General features: G+C 44.4%; 1 protein-coding gene across 1 annotated transcript in view; it reads right to left on the reverse strand.

Moving 5' to 3' along the window:
• The window catches only part of LOC145996292 (uncharacterized), a 78,588-nt gene that overhangs the window by 41,341 nt on the left and 15,656 nt on the right, over positions 1-21,591 (reverse strand). Inside the window, exons 2-3 of the mRNA XM_083132723.1 lie at positions 3,171-3,318; positions 2,306-2,388 (exon numbers count right to left, since the gene is read on the reverse strand). Coding sequence (XP_082988849.1) covers positions 2,306-2,388; positions 3,171-3,318 — 231 coding nt within the window. The remainder of the gene's footprint in view (positions 1-2,305; positions 2,389-3,170; positions 3,319-21,591) is intronic.

Here is a 21,591-nt window from a genome sequence, read left to right on the forward strand (position 1 = left end):
AAAAACAGTCTGGCTCATAGCAGTTTGCTGATCAACATAACAGCTGTTTCCTTTATCACTAGACCTTAAACTGTCATTTGGAGACAGGTGAATGAATCTCTGATATACTTTACGTTTTCTGTTAATAGATTGACTTATATATGATAGATCTGGTATCTGTGTCTAAGTATTTTTTCTAAAAAAGTAACTTACACCACTGTAAATTTAACCCGTCCATTTAGTAGTCACTATTATTTTACAACAGCGTTTCATTACTTGTTGTATGAACGTTGGGTCAAAGGGAGATTATAACCACCACCAACCCCCACCCTATGGTCACTCCTCTCAAAATAATAATCTAATCCCCGATGGCGTAGTGCTGTGGCGAATCGTGACTTTCTCGGAGTGTAAGAAGAAGTAATAATAAACCGAGGAAGCTTTGAAAAATGCGTTCAATTACAGTAATACGTATCGCTTGTACTATCCTTTGCATTTAGAATGTTAGCTCCAGGCCCATGCTCAAGGTATTGCAAGGTGCCCTTGAACTCGGAAATATTTAAATGTGAACCTATAAAATCAGACGAAAATAACATTGACGAAATTTCAGAGTTTGCAAGAATTTCGATTTTTTCCCCTCCCTGTCGTCGTGTGGATTGACGATAATAAGTGCTGCTTAAACTTCGAAATTATGCTGAATGCTTCTAAATTGTGCTAGGATTTATTATTAATTATTTTTTCGGATAATTGTAATTCTGCATCTACTTTTCTGGTGTTTTGAACTTTTGTTACTTATTTTTAATAGTTACGTAATATTGTAAATTTTCCCACAAAATTGTTAACAATGGTGCAACGAACAACATGGGTTAAACATAAAACTAAAAAGTTTTGAGAAAATTGTTTACACCCAACTTTCTACCGATTTCCTATCATAAAACCTCCTGAAGAACTAAATCGAGCAGGATGAAGAAAAGATAAGAGGATGGATCGTGAAATGGTGTAAAAAAGCTTGACACTGGGTCTGCATACTCCCTTTCCTTTGAAACATGTCCACTGGTGAAGTAGAAATAAGATTTGGACATAATTTTATTTTCATTTCCTGAAAACATATTCCTTTGAATTCGATTTCCCTTTCCCAGAGACTAACGTTTGCAGATTATGCTAGATTTGACCATTATGCCAAAAGCAGGGTGCTAAGTGCCAACAAAGATCAAACTGTGCTTGGTTTAGTACAATTAGCTGGGGTTGGCATCGCTGATTGAGGAAACTCTTGTTGGTTCCTCGGCCCTCGGCGATCTTCGCAACCCTCCCCCTCCCTTCACTGCCCCTTCTACTCCTCACCAATCTGTCCGTAGAATGACCGCCGATGTTCCTCAGCGAGCGGCAGCCAGCCTGTGTCTTTGGGCTACTGCTGGAGGAAGCGAGAGCAGTCAACTCTTGACAGTAGCTAACCTAGGCAATTGTACATAATACATTGTGCTTATACTATTATAACACGAGTTAAACTCCTAAAAAGTAGATAACTAGAAATACGTTCAAATGAACTGTAGGATGTTCTTCACTTCCTACGTGGAAGAATCGCCCCTGGCGTAGTAGCAACGTCGTCGCCTTGTAATTAAGGGGTCTCAGGTTCGATGCCGGTTGGAAGCACATAGTGCTTCGGATCCCACTTTAAACTATAGGTTCAGTCTCGATTTGTGTGTTCATAAAGCGGACTTTAAACAAAAACTGAAACAAATCTAACAATAATATGATTTAGCAAAGTGTGAAATGGTTGACGGTTAATATTTCTAGGCCGTCCTGGACCTTTCGTCTGAGCTATGATATTCCACATTCTGAAAAAACACACCTGTTCAAAATTCCTTCCAAATCACTCAAACGGATATTTGTGTGTTTTAATTCCTCTGCTGTCTAGATATCTGTGGCTGATAGAAAATAGCTTACGGTGCCACAATATATACCTAACAGTTTCTGTGAAAGAGGAACATGAAGTTTCGACAATTAGGCTAACACTGTCCAGAAAGGCAATTGAAACTACCCTTTATGCAGCCTCAAATAAATTAGTCTGTATCCTCCTATGATGTTCTTAATATGTCATTAGAATGCTGTATTCTACAAAGACAGAACATGTTCATACTAAGAATGCTGTTAAGTCAACAACGTTAGTAATTATAACAAGAAGACTGGAAAACTGACAAACTGAAAACATATACGGGAGCGCATTAAATACATGAATGCATTGTGTAAAGAAACTCAGCCCTGCCTGTGTAGTGCTTATTAGCATGTTATCAAAGAGCGACAGAGAGAATATGATATAAGTGGTACTCACCAGCCCTGTGTGAGTCTTCCGCTCCGATGAGGCAGCACTTGGAGTATGACTGTCGTTTTCGTCCCTGTGTCACTCTGTTGGCTCTGAAAGGGACAAAGTAAGACGCAAATGAACCAAGTGCTGTAATGTTATTTATTCTCAGCTGAAGGTAAATGCAACCAGAAGTTATCAATAGTCTAGTTGGCTACACTTTTTGACACAAGGTGTAGTGCAGGTGCATCCCAGTGTCATGCTGGTGCAAAGAAACTGTGTTCAACCAAGTACACGATAAGCGGTGTTCAAGTTCAGAAAATTCAACAAATGCCTGTATGTTGCTTTCATCGTTCATTTGATTGGTCAGCACGTAACACGTGACCATACACCGCACTGTACACCGATTCAGAACGTGGTGCAAATGGCGCAGACACTAATGAACGACGTGGCACCAAATCAACGAAGTGTTGCACTTTGTAACCAACTGAACGCGCGAGTCGAAAAAGTGCAGCTACCTAGACGGGAATAATTAAGCCAGCGGCCTTACTTATCCAGACTGTCATGAACATAGGAAGAACTCACACACGCTCTTACTAAGACGGACTAAAGAATCTAAACACTTTTGTACACACGTCCCTTTGTTTAATCTGAAATAAATAGTCCAAGCAGCAAAACAGTATAGTTTCCTGATGTCTGGAGCGAATCGATAACCTCTTAATGTTAAGTCTTGATTTTACAGATATCTGACTTGTCTGGTTCCCGCCTCGCTGCCGAAACTAGATCTTTCTAATCCAAAAATATGGTCTTTAGTTTCATTGCTAGACCAACATTTTTTATATCGAGGCTCAAACAATCAAAGCATGCGTTAATCTTGTTAATCTTCAAAGCTTGCCTTCTACTGACAGACCCTCCTCTTAGCAGGTGATACATCTTGGATGTCTTCTTCAATGTTGTTGGCTTGTCTGACGTCATAGCCTGGTTAGGAAGTTGAACTAGGGCTGCATCATCCAGCAAACACGGCTTGTTGAAGTTGACATAGCCTGAGAAATAAAATGTAAGTTTGTGTAGAAATTAAATCATTCTATTTCTTTGCAATAATAAGAGCTATCTAAAATGTGTAATTTTAGTTTCCCGACATCTGCAGGAGAGATCTAAATGTGATTTCAAAGTTTACGAAAGAATGAAGACGGCCTCCGTGGCGGAGTGGTTAGCACAGCGCGCTATCCCATCAGTTAAGTAAATAAGGCACCCCCCCCCCCCCATACTGCATTGTTTCCATGTTGCTCCATACAACCATCTTCCCCTTCCCCTAATAAGCATAACCTCAGCTAGTAATTTCCACTTCGAGGACTGGAGAGAGCAAAAAAAACAACTTATAATATTAATATTATGTACTATAATTACCTTATATTCTTTGAGATGCATTTCAAGGTAGACTTAGATTTTAATAGCGTTTTAGTATGATAGCTTCTATGGAAATGTTTAGCACACAAGTATTGTTGTATTGAAATAAACATTGTCTTCAGTATATTGTCGCAACAACAATACAATTCGATCGGTGAGACCAAGAAGGGAAAGATTCCACTCGACCTTACTTTCGGGAAATAAAACAAAAACTCATAGCAACCAAAACTAAAAGATGGATGAAGAAACTTACAATTACAAACTTATTCATCATAACCATAGCAACAATATTACATAAGTGGTTTGTTTTTAAAACCTTTATTTTAGCTCTGATATGTATTCAAAGTATTCAGCCCATTTTGTTCTAAAAGTCGAATCTTTCCCTTCTTGGTCTCACGGGTTCAATTATAATACTACCAGACGTCTTAATTTAGTACCCTTGAAATACCTTTTATACAAACGTTTTCTGGTTGCAACGGTGCGGCCGCATAACTGGTTGCGTTTTATAGATCAACCTAAATGAATGGATATGCACAGCCTTCCGTTTCACATTACCGCCAGGCTTTGAGAAATATGCCATCGCGGTGTTTTAGAAAACGCCACGGCAAAAGTTCTAAAATATTTTGTAAGTACATGGTGGCTCATGGTTCATTTACGCAAACGCGGCGTTTTCTGTCGTCAGCCGATTTACGCATCAATATTCTCTATCTGACAAAGGTGTATGCACCGGGGGGGAGCAAGAGGGGGCAAGAAGGTGCAGTTGTCCCCCTAATATGCTTACTTCAATTTTACAATATAATTACTATTATCAAATAATATTATGTTCTTTAAGAAATTGAATATTTTCAAGCCGACGAATGTTCCAAGCACTTACGGAAGGGAGGAAGGTGCAACATTTCCCATGAAATTGAACTATCCAACTTCGATCTTTAGCAAATTCTTTGTTCTTAACACGCCTACACACTTTAATCGTTAATTGTGCTACGTCTATGTGTTTGCAGAATAAAGTGTCCATACACTGGAAATCAGTAGCGGCGATTGGGTAACAAAAGTGGGTAGGGAGGAGTAAGGACAGTTTATTTCTTCTTTGTAGACACTTTTCTTTCAGTCCACTTTATGCACAGTAAGGCTAATCGGGACTGGGGCTAAAGCTTAAAGTGAAATCCGAACCACTATGTGCCTCCTCCGGGTATCGAACCCGGAATCTCTTGATCACAAGGCGACGACGCTACCACTGCGCCATCGGGGAGGCCAAGAGGCCGTAGCGGGGGCAAAAAGTGTGGGGGACAACTGCCCTCCCCCCACCAAATCCTAACCGCCGTCACTATTGGAAATGAATAAATGGTGTGTGGTTGTTTTCAATCTGCTGTACGAAACCATGTTTAAATGTTAAATAGTCTCTGAACCACAGAGAGACGAAATAAAGGAGAGAACATTGGTGCCACGAAAGTTTAAATTCTTCTAATACAGTGATGTGCGGTTGCCATCAATACAATAAAACAGTGAGATGAAATGAAGATTTTCTATCTCCGATTGAACTTTTCAAGTATTTTGCCCCTTAATCAGAGGGTATGCGCACGCCTATGCTACCTGATAACTTTAGTGAAGTTACGTGGAACTTTTAATGAGAGTGAGATTGTGTCAGATTGCCTCCTAATTATATTATTTAATCCTAAACTATTCTGTGACTGGCAGAATTGACGTCAATTGGACAGAAACCCTGATGTTCCGTTCTCATTGAGGCTTGTAACCAGTGTACAGCCTCAAGGGTATATACTGAGCTGAAAATTCAAGCGCATTATATTTAAAACCTCATGTTTCCAACTACTTTCCCATATTTCCATTCTTGGCCATCTGCATTGCCGTGGTGTCGGACTTTTGAATCACCCTATATATAGGTATTCAGACTGTCAAAAAATTAACTATTATTATTTCATGGGCTTAATCTGGCACTATTTTGAAACCACCGTTGAGTTCTGGAACCTCCAAAACATAGGGTTTGATCCGAAACATGACCACATAGCTGAAAGGGTTATTTATTTTTATATTTTTTTTTTTTTTTACTTTTCACGGCACTGCCATATTGACCGCCATATCTACTATTGTATGATAAAGTGGTTCTTTTCAATTTCTTGTTATCATGATAGGGAGTTATAAACTGAAAATTAGGTGAAAATAAGATGCCACGAATGATAAATAACTTTAGCCTTTTGGGACCCAAGCGTCTCGATCGAGATACCCAAATGTAACCCTCCTGGTACCAAGCGTCTCGATCGAGACGCTGTGTCAAGGTCGTAGTTTTTACGTTATAACTTTTCTATTTTTGGCTAGAATATCGATTTTTTTATATTGTTCCTAACACATGTATTTAACAGAAATGTTTTTTTGCATTTTTTTTGTCTTCATGAAAATGGAGGGGAAAAGGCGGGTCAAGGTCAAATTTTTGCCGACAAAGGAAGACCGGCTTTGTTGTTCTAAAGCAATGCTTTTCACTCCCTCCTGTTAACTGCATTCGAAGGAAGCTTGTTTATCAGTATCCGATGTCAAAATGAAAGTTTTGCGTGAGAGCGCAAGCAGGGGGTGGGAGGTGGGGGAAGACTGGTTGTTGAATCTGCGTTGTGAGAATGGAATTTCGAAGCGCGCTGAAGAAAACCTTTGTATTTTAGCACAAGTGTCCACATGTTGCAACAGGGATTACCCTGCATTATCTAAAAATATAATTTCAAGTAGCTGCAAGAATCGGCGCTCATTTTTCACTGCGTTCTAGCTTTTCGTCCGTGAATGTTGTGTGTAGGTGTCGTTTTGTGCCCAAGTGCGAGGACATTTTTTGGGTGAAGTGACAATTTTTTAAAACCATTTTTGGGGATTTTCTCCCTTCCCCCTCCATATATACAACAAATTTGCATAAATTTTGCATTTTGTGCATTTTGACATTTTTTCGGGGGGCGAGGGGAAACACCATTTTTTTAAGAAAAGTATTTTCGAGGGGATTTCCCCCTTTCCTCCTCCATATGTACGCCGAATGTGCATAAATTATATATCGTCTGAATCTGTGATTCATTCTGCGTACAATGGTATATTTTTCATATCTCTAGGGCATTTAGTTTCTGAGCTGTAGTCAATTCAATGTAATTCTGCATTTCGCTCAATTCCGAAGCTTGAGACAGTGGCGTACAAGCCTTTCGTTTCAGGTTACAACTCGCGTTACATTGGTCATACGACAATGATGCAAATATTTTTCTGTTTCTTACATGCCAGCGATAATTTCTATGTGCATTTTGAACTTTTCATATCCTTTTTTTTCAGGGGGGGAAGAAACCCCATTTTTTAAAAAAAAAAGTATTTTCAGGGGATTTCCCCCCTTTCCCCCTCGATATATACGCCGAATGTGCATAAATTATATATCGTCCGAATCTGTGATTCATTCTGCGTACAACGGTATATCGTTCATATCTCCAGGGCAAATAGTCTCTGAGCTAAAGTCATTTCAAGGTACCGCTGCATTTTGAAGCTTGAATCAGCGGTGTGTCGACCATTCCTTTTGGGGGTACAACTCAAGTTACATTTGTCATATGATAATAATGCAAATATTTTTGTGTTTCTTACATGTCAGCGATCATTTCCATGTGCATGTCGACACTGTCATGTACTTTTTTCTTGAGGGGAGGGTGGGGGAACCAAATTTTTTCCCGAAATTTTGGAATTTTGAGAGTTAGCCCCCTCCCCCCGCCACATATACGCCGAATTTGCTTAAATTTTATATAGTCTGAATATATGGTTCATTCCGCGTACAACGGTATATCACTCATCTCTCTAGGGCAATTAGCCTCCGATCTACACTCATTTAATTGAAACTCTGCATTTTGCTCAAAATCGGCTTGGGCATCAAGCATGTGAAAATGGCCTTGGGCACCAAAAGGATAATGAAGTAACAAGTTTCAGGAATGAAATTTTCGTCATGACCGCCATTTTGATGACGTCATTACAGACAAACGAGGGCTTAAAAATTTGGAGTCTGTGGCGTTTTAGATTCAGGAATGAATGTGGTATCCGCGCGCAAAAGGGTACGTTCTTCGCGGAAGTGAAAAAATATTCCTCCACTTTCCCTTGCTTTATAACCACACTGTAGCTCTTCTCAAATCTTACGGCGGGCGATCTACATGCTGGCAAGGGAAGTGGGGAGCGGACAATACGCCGCAGAGACCCACCAGACAACAGCGGTGGCGCCGAGAGTTACGACGTCGCGGGAGGAGGTGCTGCGTGCACCTCATTCTACAGGCTGCAGTGTTTCACATCGCGCTGGATTGGTCGTTTCGCTGCTCCCTACTGCCCTTGCCAGCATAAAAGCCGCCCGCCGTAAGACTGGACATGACACATGAGCTATAGTAAATGCTGTTGGGACAAAGCAATTTGTGTGTACCATATGTCAGGATCCCCCAATATAATGCAGCACGTGCGTATATTTACACTGATCACTATTTATCCGTTTTACCCTTCAGAGCTAAATGGATCAAGTGCAATGGGGAGAAAATATTTTTAATGAATTGTATTCGTCTGGCTCATACCATGAAACTACAGTTATTTTTGGTGTAATTTTGTATCACTATAGCTCTTTTCAGTTCTTACGGCGGGCGCTCTAGAAGCTGGCAGGGGAAGTGAGGAGCGGGGATTACGCAACAGACCAACCAGACAACAGCAGTGGCGCCGATACGATAGACACGACGCGGCCGGAAAAAGTACTACGTGAAACTCGTTCCACTGGCCGCTACGTTTCTTATCGCGCTGGATTGGTTGCTTCCCCGCTCCCCACTTCCCCTGCCAGCTTCTAGAGCGCCCGCCGTAAGAACTGAAAAGACCTATAACATTATTCCAGGGGTACCCATCCCTCCCAAGGCCAATGGCGCATCCCCCCCCCAAATCAAATCATTCTCGCCCTCAAACCATATCCCTAATCCCCACAACGTATTTAATTACGACAGCGTGTCTACCGAAAGTAACTTTTTTCTTAGCTTTACTGAACACTATACTTGATCTGCCCTTCCTCCCTAAACAGCGACGCCCATCACTCAAGACCACCCCTAAAATCGTTAATCATAATCGAGACTATTGAGAATATCGCTTGTCTTGTAATGCAGCTATAGTATAAAAACTTCACGTTCACCTCATTGAAGTGCCAAACACGCATGCTCGCAACAGAATAATGCGAGCGAAGCGACCAAGAACATTTTTTCATCTATTTCTTTGCCGGTTTTCAAGAATATTAATTTAATGGGTTATCAATCCTTTCTTAACATTCATTCCAGAGATATTTAGTCTTTTCCAGCTTCTCCTTTGGCACGTTCGGGGTCGAAAACGTGTAAATACAGTTTCCGAAATTTAATGTTCGAACTCTCTCTCCACTACAGAAATCCCTTGACAATCTAAGATTTAATACTTTATTAAGAGCTTTCTATCTCCCCCCCTTAAATTTAATATTCAATCCTTCCACCAAAATATCCATGCCAATTTTAGACTAACTAAAATACATGCCATAATCTAAGACCTATAGTTGGATACTGTCCACAACCGAAGTTTAATTCAGAACCTCCCCCTCCCAGAACCCACGTGTCAATTAAGGCCTAATATGTATTTCTCCCCCCCCCCCTTCGATAATACCCTTAAACACTTTGCTTTCTTCATCTAATGGATTAAATATGGTGCATTTAAGGTGTAAAATTTTTACATATACGAGGGATGATCGAAAAAAAAAAAAGGTTACAAAGCCTATTATGGCTTATGTGTTAGACATAGCTGGAAGATCAACACACCTGATGATGGACGGCACTCAACACTAGTCCTCGATGTAATCACCTTTTTTGTTCAAGCATTTGTCACACCGGTACATGAGGTTTTCCATACCGGTTGCACAGAAATCCGCGTCAAGTTCTCGTAGCCACCGTGAGGCAGCTCTTTTCACATCATCACATGTCAGATAATGGTGGCCAGCCAACCAAATGGTAGTCCCGGCTCAGCTGATATTGAGCGTAATGTTCTTCTTCTGTCCTCACGAATACACTCATCCACAAGACCCCCTCCATGTAGGACTGCCTTGACGGGGCGAGGGGGCTTAGTAGGGAGGCCAATTTCATCTAATTATTTCACCCATTCTTCACATCCATATCTCACGTTTTCACCATCTCATCACGTCATTCATCTCCATATCTTTGACCTCCCTCTAAGAAACTAAGATAGGGAGGTCATTTTCATCTCATCATTTCACTCATTCTTCACATCCATATCTCACGTTTTCACCATTTCATCACGTCATTCATCTCCATACCTTTGACCTCCCTATAACTAAGGGTCCTGCTAGAGGAGACAACCTCGATAAAAAAACCCTATCCCAAGGTGTGAGTTGCACGTGCCGATGGGACAGTGTTGGCTGCAGGGGTAGGTGCAGTCGCGAACGTGGCCTCGGGGATTTCGGTTTGGTCCTCGAGTAGCCTCCATTTTTGGGGGTAGGCCTTCCTCGGCATAGAGGGCATGTCGAGGCGACATTTTATTGACCCTCCACTTAAAATATTCTTTGTATATGGGTACAAAAAACAACTCAAACGGGGGGAAACCCCCAAAACGAGCGCGGCCTTCGAGCCCGCTTCAGGTAATGGAAAAGACAAGTAACGTGCCACGTTATCTTGTAATTAGTATAGTGCAGAAGACCGATAGTAACGATGAATCTGCAAGAACCAAGAAACATCCAGCAGCTACATTAAAGGACTTGTCACCATTTCTGATCAAGAAGCAGCTACACTACGCCGCTGGTTCAGATGTACCAGAAATAAAAAAGCTGCGAAACGGGAGTCTACTGATCCAGACCAGCACAGATCGCCAGACAAACAACCTTTTAAAGCTAAGATCTTTGGGCGACTTCCCTGTTAATGTTGAACCTCACCGTCAACTTAACAGTAGTAGAGGTGTGATTCGCCACTGGGATCTGCTAAATGCTGAGGAGGAAGAGATTCTTGAAGCACTCTCAGACCAACATGTGACCGCAGTGCAGCGAATAAAGACGCGTAAGTCCGGAGAACTAGTACCAACTGCTTCACTCATAGTGACGTTTCAAACGACCACTCTCCCAGATATTGTACGGGCAGGATATTTGAGACTCAAAGTCCGTCCGTACATCCCTAACCCGATGCGGTGTTTCAAATGCCAGCACTTTGGGCACACTCAGCCTTCCTGCAAGGCCACTACCGCCCTTTGTGGTAAGTGTAGTAAGCCTGATCATGGGACCGAACCTTGTTCTTCAGGTCCCAAATGCATTAACTGCCAAGGCGAGCACCCAGTCTGGCATCGTGACTGCCCCCTCTTTCCAACAAGAGAAGAAAATCAGAGAGTTGGTCGTCACAGAGAAAATCTCTGCTGGTGAAGCAAAACAACGTCTCCGTGACAGCATACGCACTAGTTTACCTGTGCCATTCGCTACAGTTGCTGCAGCTGCTCTTAGCCGTCGCAGTGTAGGTGTACAAACCAGCGACGTGTCCACTCAAACAACAACGCTTCCTGTAGTAGCTCGTCCTGCTTCGAGGAAATCAGCAACCACTCCTCGCTCCACGGAGAAAAAGTTCAAGCAGGTACATAGTAAAGAATACTTCCTCAAAACCAGTAGCTCTCCAGTCAGGGTGGCAGCCACCACCCTGAAACTTAAGGCGCAGCTCAAAGCTGCTCGGCGGGCGCTCAAAGCACCCGCCCCCACTCCCCCTTCTTCATCCCCTTCGCCCTCTGTGTCCTTACCTGAGGACATGATACAAGACGAAGCCGCGGATGTAGAATTTATCAAGGTGACAGGGCCTAGAAACAGAGTACGCCTCAAAAGGTAACTATAATACCTCCCGCTATGGCTTATTGTCTCCAATGGAACCTTAACGGTTTCCGTATGCATCTCGAGGAACTGCAAATCTTAATATCTGAATTTGACCCTGCCATCATATGTCTCCAAGAGACACATTTTCGTCCAAATGAATCAGTGATTCTCAACGGATACACACTTTACCGCACCGACAAGCTTCCTGAGGGTCGTCGTGCACACGGTGGTGTTGCAATCGGTGTTCGAGATAACATTCACTCAACGCCAATCTTTCTCATCACCCCCCTCCAAGCGGTCGCTGTGCGGGTCCATCTACCACAGCCAATATCTGTGTGCTGTGTCTACATCACAAGGGAGGAGCGATTCTCTCTTGACGACCTCCTTTCTATTTTCGACCAACTTCCGTCTCCTGTAGTTCTTTTGGGCGATTTTAATTCCTACCATTGTTTGTGGGGCTCCGTTCGTACAGAGCCCCGGGGTCAATTGTAGATCAATTCCGTGAGGCATCAGCTTTAACGTTGCTGAATGATGGGACTCCCACATATTTCAGTCCTTCCTCAGGCACACACTCTGCGTTGGACTTGTCCTTCTGCAGTCCCAGCCTTGCTCCTACCACATCTTGTAGCGTTCACCCTGATCTCTGTGGGAGTGATCACTTCCCTCTCATTCTTACCTTCGAACATCTTCAGCACTCACGTGAACAACACCCTCACTGGCATCTCAGTCGGGCCGACTGGGATGCCTTCGAACGTGCAGTGGACCTTGAAATCGATCTTGCGTCGACTCTACCACCAATCGACGCCTTAGATGTCTTTGTGTCACGAGTGCATGATGCTGCACGCGCCTCCATTCCACATCCCTGTGGACCTGCGAGGCGACGACCAGTCCCATGGTGGACTGCGGAGATCAGTGCAGCCATCAAGGACCGCAATCATGCTCTCGATCGATTTAATAGAAACCACACTGCCGCAAAACCTAGAGCAGTTCCGCATTAAGCGTGCCCGTGCCCGTCGGCTCATTCGAGCCAGTAAGAAGGCGTGCTGGGTCCAATACGTGTCTTCCCTGACGAAGCAGGCTTCGTCGAAAGCCGTTTGGACCAAAGTACGTCGCATCCAGGGGGGTGCATCTACTCCTCTGAGCGCTCTGGAGCACGACGGGACGTTGCACACCGATTCTGGAGACATAGCTAATATCTTGGCCACGCAGTTTTCTGATGCGTCTAGCTCTGAAAATTATGAACCACGTTTCCGCCGTGAGAAGGACCGTCAAGAACGACGCCCTCTAGTTTTTCGAAGTCATAACAACGAGCCATACAACTCTCGATTCACTGAACGGGAGTTCGATCAGGCGCTTCGAGATTCAAAGAATACAGCTCCTGGAGTGGACAAGATCCACTATGAGATGCTTCGTCATCTGCCCATTGGAGCAAGAAATTTCCTTCTGGCGGTATTCAACAGGCTTTGGTTGGAGGACTCTTTCCCCACTTCCTGGAAAGAAGCTATTATTGTTCCCATCCTGAAACCAGGTAAACAACGCACCGCAGCCTCGAGTTACAGGCCTATTGCCTTAACCAGCTGTGTGTGCAAGTTGATGGAACGCATGATCAACAAGCGTCTCACCTGGTTTTTGGAGGAAAACTCATTGATAAGTAATTTTCAATGTGGTTTTCGCTCCAACCGTTCCACACTGGACCATCTGGTTCAGCTGGAAACACACATTCAGGATGCATTTCTCAACAAGGAACATTTAGTTGCAGTTTTCTTTGACCTCCAAAAAGCATATGACACAACGTGGCGCTTTGGCATCATAAAACAGCTCCATTCTTGGGGCGTGCGTGGCCATATGGCGTACTTTATTAAAAACTTTTTATCCGATCGTTTTTTCCGCGTACGTGTTGGGAACTCCTTTTCGGATCTTCACGAACAAGAGAACGGTGTTCCGCAGGGAAGCGTATTAAGTGTGACCCTGTTTGCCATAGCAGTGAACAGCGTTATGGCAAGCATTGTTGCCCCTGTACATGGTCTACTGTATGTAGATGACCTCACGATCTTTTGTCGCTCACGGAATCTCGCGTCAGCTTCTCGTCAACTCCAACTGACGATAAACCGTTTGGTTGAGTGGTCCTCCCAAACAGGTTTCACCTTCTCATCCGAGAAATCCGTGTGTGTTCACTTTTGTCGTCAGCGTACATGTCATTTCGATCCTGACCTGTACATGGGGAAATCTCCCCTGTGCTTCGTGAATGAGGTCCGCTTCCTGGGCCTCATTTTCGATAAGAAATTAACATGGCTCCCTCACCTTCGCCAGTTAAAATTCTCTTGTCTTCGAGTTCTCAACCTTCTACGCGTTTTATCTCATACTTCTTGGGGTGCTGATAGGACGGTATTGCTTCGCCTATACCGTGCACTCATCAGGTCGAAGCTAGATTATGGATGTGTTGTGTATTCTTCTGCCCGCCCATCTAGACTTCGCATCCTAGACACCGTCCACCATGCTTGTATACGTGTGTGCACTGGTGCCTTTCGGACCAGTCCAGTCGCCAGTTTGTATGTAGAGGCATCTGAGCCGTCGCTGTCTCTGCGAAGACAGCGGCTGGTAATTAACTACTTCCTCCATCTTCGCTCGATGCCTTCACATCCTTCATTCCACACCATCTCAGACGAGGGTAGGCTGGCAAGGTATCGGCTCCACCCTAGTGTCACTAGACCATTTGGTGTTCGCGCAGACGAGATCCTGTCAGCATTTGGTGTTGACAGTGATCTTCCTGGCGTCTCTCCACTCATTCCGCCTCTTCCTACCTGGGAGTTTCCTGCACCTTCTATCGATTTTTCCCTGACTGCCCTTCCAAAGGCAGAAACACCAATGGTTGTATACCAGCAATGGTTTTTAGAGCTTCGTGCGAAGCACCCCAATTTTAATGTGTTTTACACGGATGGGTCCAAGACAGTCGAATCAGTTGGTTGCGCTTTCGTCCTAGACTCTCAAAGTTCCAGTTTCTCGCTACATCCTGCCTGTTCCATCTTTACGGCAGAGTTGTACGCCATTCTAAAGGCACTGGACTTTGCAGACGTCAATGGGCTGAAGAAAGTCCTTGTGTGCTGCGATTCGACCAGCGTGTTGCAGTCTCTGGATTCGCCGTATTCCCGGCATCCGGTAGCGCAACGCATATTCAGACGGCTTGTGTCCTTATCTGCCAGTGCGGATGTACACTTCTGTTGGGTCCCTAGACACGTGGGCATCCAGGGGAACGAAGCAGCTGATGCTGCCGCCAAGTCTGCTGATGCAGATGGCGACGTTCTCGTCCACCTTTTGCCAGCTAGCGACCTGCAGAACGTGTTCCGTTGTCGACTTCTTGACACTTGGCAGGCCGAGTGGGATACGGAAACGGGGAACAAGCTTCACGCTGTTTGGCCCACCATAGGTGCTTGGCGTTCCTCGTCTCGTCTCTCTCGGCGAGAAGAAGTTATTCTTACCCGCATGCGTATAGGACACAGCCGTCTCATGCATGGTCACCTACTTCAAGGGCTGGACCCTCCGTTGTGTCGTGCTTGTAATGTTTTATTAAGCATTCGACACATTCTCGTTGAATGTGTCGATCTTGCTTACCTCCGGCAGACTTTTAACCTTTCCGGCTGTTTGTCATCCCTCTTGGGTGATGACAGCAGTATTGTAACAAATGTTTTTAGTTTTTTGCGAAGAGCTGGACTCTTCCACCGTCTGTAAGGAGGTTTTTAGTTTGTTCTGACTTTTTAATGTGTCGTGTTTGTCTCGTGCAGGTCTCTTTACAACCTTGCACTTTTAGTTCTTTCCCAAGGGGCTATCTACACCCCCTTTTTTAAATCTCAGTCAGAATTTTAGATAAGGGGACATTTCCCCGTATATACAGAAGGGTGCGAAATGGCCTTAAGTGCCGACGCACCCATAAATTTTAACTCAATCAATCAAATCAATCATCGACAAGAGCACAGTTCACGTGAGTGGTTGAGGTACTGGGCCTACCGCTGTGTCCAGGGTTGTCATTAACAATATTGGTCCGTCCTTCTTTGAAGGCACGACACCACTTCGCTACATGTTGCCTTGAAATTGTCCCCTCCCCATACACCTCCACAATCTGCCTATGAATGTCAGCAGGTGTAGTGTTTTTGGCCCACAGGAACGGCACCACTGCCCTCCCTTCTACTCTTGACCAATTTTCTAGACGATCACCATTTTAAATGTCCGCTTCTCGGGTATACATGGTCAGAATCCGAAGTTCTCAAACTCGCAACAAGACAAACATGTTATTAATTTACACATAAATTTTCGTTACGTTACAGTGAATAAAACGAAAGTTATATGCTTTGTAACCTTTTTTCCGATCATCCCTCGTATTTTGGAAAGAGATATAAATGTTGAATTGTATATTATTTGGAGGGAAAAAATCCCCCCCCAAAAAAAAAAAATTCGATGGCGCAACTTGCGCCATAATCCCCTCCTGTGAGCACCCCTGCATTATTCGATAGGTAATAAAAACTGTTGTAAAGCAAAAACTGATCCGTAAAGCCCAGGTCGCATTAGAGGCAAACGAAGCAGCTGCAGCTGCTGCCAAAGTCTTCCGAAGTGCTTTCCACCTTATATAGGCCAGGGACCTTCAGAATGTCTTCCGTTATTTCCTCCTTGAGATTTGGCAGGATGGGTTGATTGATTGAGTTGGCAGGATGGAGTAACAGGGAACAAGCTCAACTCAGTCGATGCCATCATTGGTGCATGCCGTTCTCACACCGTCCCCCCGCAGAGATGGGACAATACTAAGTCGGCTTGTCATTGGACGTCTCACCCATAGTTCTCATCTGCAAAAGTTGGACCCTCCACTCTGCAGTGTATTTAATGTTATTTTAAAGGTTCGGCACATTCTTATGGAATGCGCTGTTTTTAATGTCCTCAATTTTATCTTCTTTTCCACACCTTAGCCTATCGTTCATGTTGGGAGGAGATGACAATGTTTAACCAATTATTTTAGATTTCTGAGAAGCACGGATCGTTTACACTGTGTCTAAGTAATATTGTAGTGCCTCCTGATCACATCACCCCCACTCACGACCGGATCAAGAAAGTGTGGGGCGTTACCCCCACACCCCCTATACGCCTTCATGGCGTGGTGCTATGCACAGGGGAACACTTTACTTTTACTTTTTTTTACTCCTGATCCTTTATATCACAATATTCTAATGTTGTTGCTTTTGTAACTTTCATAGACATAAGTGAAAGCTTGGAACCTAACTTTGGGGAGCAGAAATCTAACTTGGGGGAGGGGGCAGAATGAAAAAGTGTTGAAACCCATAGAAATATCATCCACGACTATTTTGATAAATAACGGTTACATTTGTAAAATCATAACAATTTTGTTACTTTACTCTCTCAGGTTTCAGGAGGTTAACAAAAGTACCATTACCTGTAAATTTTCATAAACCTGAGCATTTGGAGGGGGTTGTGTCCCTCTTGCGCTCGCCACGTTAGGCCTATGCTCGTAGACATTTAAATTTCCACATAGACTTAAAACATTTCAAATTTTTCCTGTTCCAACGTGCCAGCACATACGTTTCCACTACATGTTTTCACTTTAATACAAGGTGGCGCAAAATTCAGTTCCCCAAAACAGTCACAATCACGGTACGTTTGTCAGTTGCACACCATCTCCTAAACCATTCCTCACAAAGCGAAATTGCAAGGCAACCAGGGTTGCCCACAGGGGGAAATTATAGCGCAGACTGCGCCATCGAAATTTTATTTGTGGGGGATTTAAAATAAAATAATGTAAAATTCAACGTTTACATATTTTTCTAAAAAATATATATAAACGTTTACACCTTAGGTTCACCATATTTAATCCATTAGATGAAGAAAAGTAAGTATTTATAGGCAGGGGTGCCCACAGGCGAGTTTATGGACGCACAGTGCATCCACCCATTTTTAGGGGGATGGGGGATTTTTTGTAATATAAATTTGATGTGAAAAGTTCAGAATTGGACACAAGTGGAATTACGTTATGAACTAACCATTCCTGTTATATACGAGTAAATAGCAATTTGCAGATGCCAAGGGAATTGTAACAGGTAGTATTATCGGGGCAATGCCTTAAATTGACACGTAGATTCCTGGGTGGGATGACGGGAATTCTAATTGAGGGGGAGCATTAAATTTGAGGGGATATCAAACTCTTGTGTATTGCTATTACGTCTGAGACTGAGAATTATTATTATTATTCTTTGTAGGGGTAATATCTACTCTTCAATAAATCAACATTGAATATTAAATTTGAGGGGGAAATATGAAGCTAAAGGTGGCAAATCTTATGTAGGACTGCCTTGACGGGGCGAGGGGGCTTAGTAGGGAGGTCATTTTCATCTCATCATTTCACTCATTCTTCACATCCATATCTCACGTTTTCACCATTCCATCACGTCATTCATCTCCATATCTTTGACCTCCCTATAACTAAGGGTCCTGCTAGAGGAGACAACCTCGATAAAAAAAACCCTATCCCAAGGTGTGAGTTGCACGTGCCGATGGGACAGTGTTGGCTGCAGGGGTAGGTGCAGTCGCGAACGTGGCCTCGGGGATTTCGGTTTGGTCCTCGAGTAGCCTCCATTTTTGGGGGTAGGCCTTCCTCGGCATAGAGGGCATGTCGAGGCGACAATTTATGGACCCTCCACAATAAAACAATTTTGTATATGGGTACAAAAAACAACTTAAACGGGGGGAAACCCCCAAAACGAGCGCGGCCTTCGAGCCCGCTTCAATTATCGGAAAAGACAAGTAACGTGCCACGTTATCTTGTGATTACTATTGTGTATTCATCTGAGTACCGATGAATCTGCAACAACAAAGAAACATGGAGCTGCTACATTGAAGGACTTGTCACCATTCCTTATCAAGAAACAGCTAGACTACGCCGCTGGTTCCGATGTTCCAGAAATAAAGAAGCTAAGAAACGGGAGTCTACTTATCCAGACCAGCACAGATCGCCAGACAAACAACCTTTTAAAGCTAAGATCTTTGGGCGACTTCCCTGTTAATGTTGAACCTCACCGTCAACTTAACAGTAGTAGAGGTGTGATTCACCACTGGGATCTGCTAAATGCTGAGGAGGAAGAGATTCTTGAAGCACTCTCAGACCAACATGTGACCGCAGTGCAGCGAATAAAGACTCGTAAGTCCGGAGAACTAGTACCAACTGCTTCACTTATACTGACTTTTCAAACGACCACTCTCCCAGACAGGGTACGGGCTGGATATTTGAGACTCAAAGTCCGTCCGTACATCCCTAACCCGATGCGTTGTTTCAAATGCCAGCACTTTGGTCACACTCAGCCTTCCTGCAAGGCCACTACCGTCCTTTGTGGTAAGTGTAGTAAGCCTGATCATGGGACCGAACCTTGTTCTTCAGGTCCCAAATGCATTAACTGCCAAGGCGAGCACCCAGTCTGGCATCGTGACTGCCCCTCTTTCCAACAAGAGAAGAAAATCAGAGAGTTGGTCGTCACAGAGAAAATCTCTGCTGGTGAAGCAAAACAACGTATCCGTGACAGTATTCGCACCACTTTACCTGTGCCATTCGCTACAGTTGCTGCAGCTGCTCTTACCCGTCGCAGTATAGGGGTACAAACCAGCGACGTGTTCACGCAAACAACAACGCTTCCCGTAGTAGCTCGTCCTGGTTCGAGGAAACCAGCAACCACTCCTCGCTCCACAGAGAAGAAGTTGAAGCAGGTTCACACAAAAGAATACTTCCTGAAGACCAGTAGCTCTCCAGTCAGGGTGGCAGCCACCACCCTGAAACTTAAGGCGCAGCTGAAAGCTGCCCGGCGGGCGCTCAAAGCACCCGTCCCCACTCCTCCTCCTTCATCCCCTTCGCCCTCTGTGTCCTTACCCGAGGACATGATACAGGATGAAGCCGCGGATGAAGAATTTATCAAGGTGACAGGGCCTAGAAATAGAGTACGCCTTAAAAGGTAACAATCACACCTACAGCTATGGCTTATTGTCTCCAATGGAACCTTAACGGTTTCCGTACACATCTCGAGGAACTGCAAATTCTAATATCTGAATTTGACCCTGCCATTATATGTCTCCAAGAGACACATTTTCGTCCAAATGAATCAGTGATTCTGAACGGATACACGCTTTACCGCACCGACAAGCTTCCTGAGGGTCGTCGTGCACACGGTGGTGTTGCAATCGGTGTTCGAGATAACATCCACTCAACGCCAATCTTTCTCACCACCCCCCTCCAAGCTGTCGCCGTGCGGGTCCATCTACCACAGCCAATATCTGTGTGCTGTGTCTACATCACAAGGGAGGAGCGATTCTCTCTTGAGGACCTCCTTTCTATATTCGAACAACTTCCGTCTCCTGTAGTTCTTTTGGGCGATTTTAATTCCTACCATTGTTTGTGGGGCTCCGTTCGTACAGAGCCCCGGGGTCAAATTGTAGATCAATTCCGTGAGGCATCGGATTTAAAGTTGCTGAATGATGGGACTCCCACATATTTCAGTCCTTCCTCTGGCACATATTCTGCGTTGGACTTGTCCTTTTGCAGTCCCAGCCTTGCTCCTACCACATCTTGGAGCGTTCATCCTGATCTCTGTGGGAGTGATCACTTCACTCTCATTCTTACCTTCGAACATCTTCAGCAATCACGTGAACAACACCCTCACTCGAATCTCAGTCGGGCCGACTGGGAAGCCTTCGAGCGTGCAGTGGACCTTAAAGTCGATCTTGCGTGGACTTTACCAACAATCGACGCCTTAGATGTCTTTGTGTCAGGAGTACATGATGCTGCACGCACCTCCATTCCACATCCCAGTGGACCTGCGAGGCGACGCCCAGTCCCTTGGTGGACTGCGGAGATCGGTGCAGCCATCAAGGACCGCAATCATGCTCTCAATCGATTTAATAGGAACCACACTGCCGCAAACCTCGAGCAGTTCCGCATTAAACGTGCCCGTGCCCGTCAGCTCATTCGCGCCAGTAAGAAGGCGTGCTGGGTCCAATACGTGTCTTCTCTGACGAAGCTGGCTTCGTCAAAAACCGTTTGGACCAAAGTACGTCGCATCCAGGGGGGTGCATCTACTCCTCTGAGCGCTCTGGAGCACGATGGGACGTTGTACACAGATTCCGGAGACATAGCTAATATCTTGGCCACGCAGTTTCCTGGTGCGTCTAGCTCTGTAAATTATGAACCACGTTTCCGCCGTGAGAAGGACCGTCACGAACGACGCCCTCTAGTTTTTCGAAGTCATAACACCGAGCCATACAACTCTCCATTCACTGAACGGGAGTTCGATCAGGCACTTCGAAATTCTAAGAATACAGCTCCTGGAGTGGACAAGATCCACTATGAGATGCTTCGTCATCTGCCCATTGGAGCAAAAGATTTCCTTCTGGCGGTATTCAACAGGCTTTGGTTGGAGGACTCTTTCCCCACTTCCTGGAAAGAAGCTATTATTGTTCCCATCCTGAAACCAGGTAAACAACGCACCGCAGCCTCGAGTTATAGGCCTATTGCCTTAACTAGCTGTGTGTGCAAGTTGATGGAACGCATGATCAACAAGCGTCTCACCTGGTTTTTGGAGGAAAACTGCTTGATAAGTAATTTTCAATGTGGTTTTCGCTCCAACCGTTCCACACTGGACCATCTGGTTCAGCTGGAAACACACATTCAGGACGCATTCCTCAACAAGGAACATTTAGTTGCAGTTTTCTTTGACCTCCAAAAAGCATATGACACAACGTGGCGTTTTGGCATCCTAAAGCAGCTCCATTCTTGGGGCGTCCGTGGCCATATGGTGTACTTTATTAAAAACTTTTTATCTGATCGTTTTTTTCGCGTACGTGTTGGGAACTCCTTTTCGGATCTTCACGAACAAGAGAACAGTGTCCCGCAGGGCAGCGTATTAAGTGTGACTCTGTTTGCCATAGCAGTGAACAGTGTTATGGCGAGCATTGTTGCCCCTGTACATGGTCTTCTGTATGTAGAAGACCTCACGATCTTTTGTCGCTCACGGAATCTCGCGTCAGCTTC

The sequence above is a fragment of the Lepisma saccharinum genome, chromosome 12 (assembly GCF_977018435.1).
Source record: "Lepisma saccharinum chromosome 12, izLepSacc3.1, whole genome shotgun sequence".
NCBI lineage: Eukaryota > Metazoa > Arthropoda > Insecta > Zygentoma > Lepismatidae > Lepisma > Lepisma saccharinum.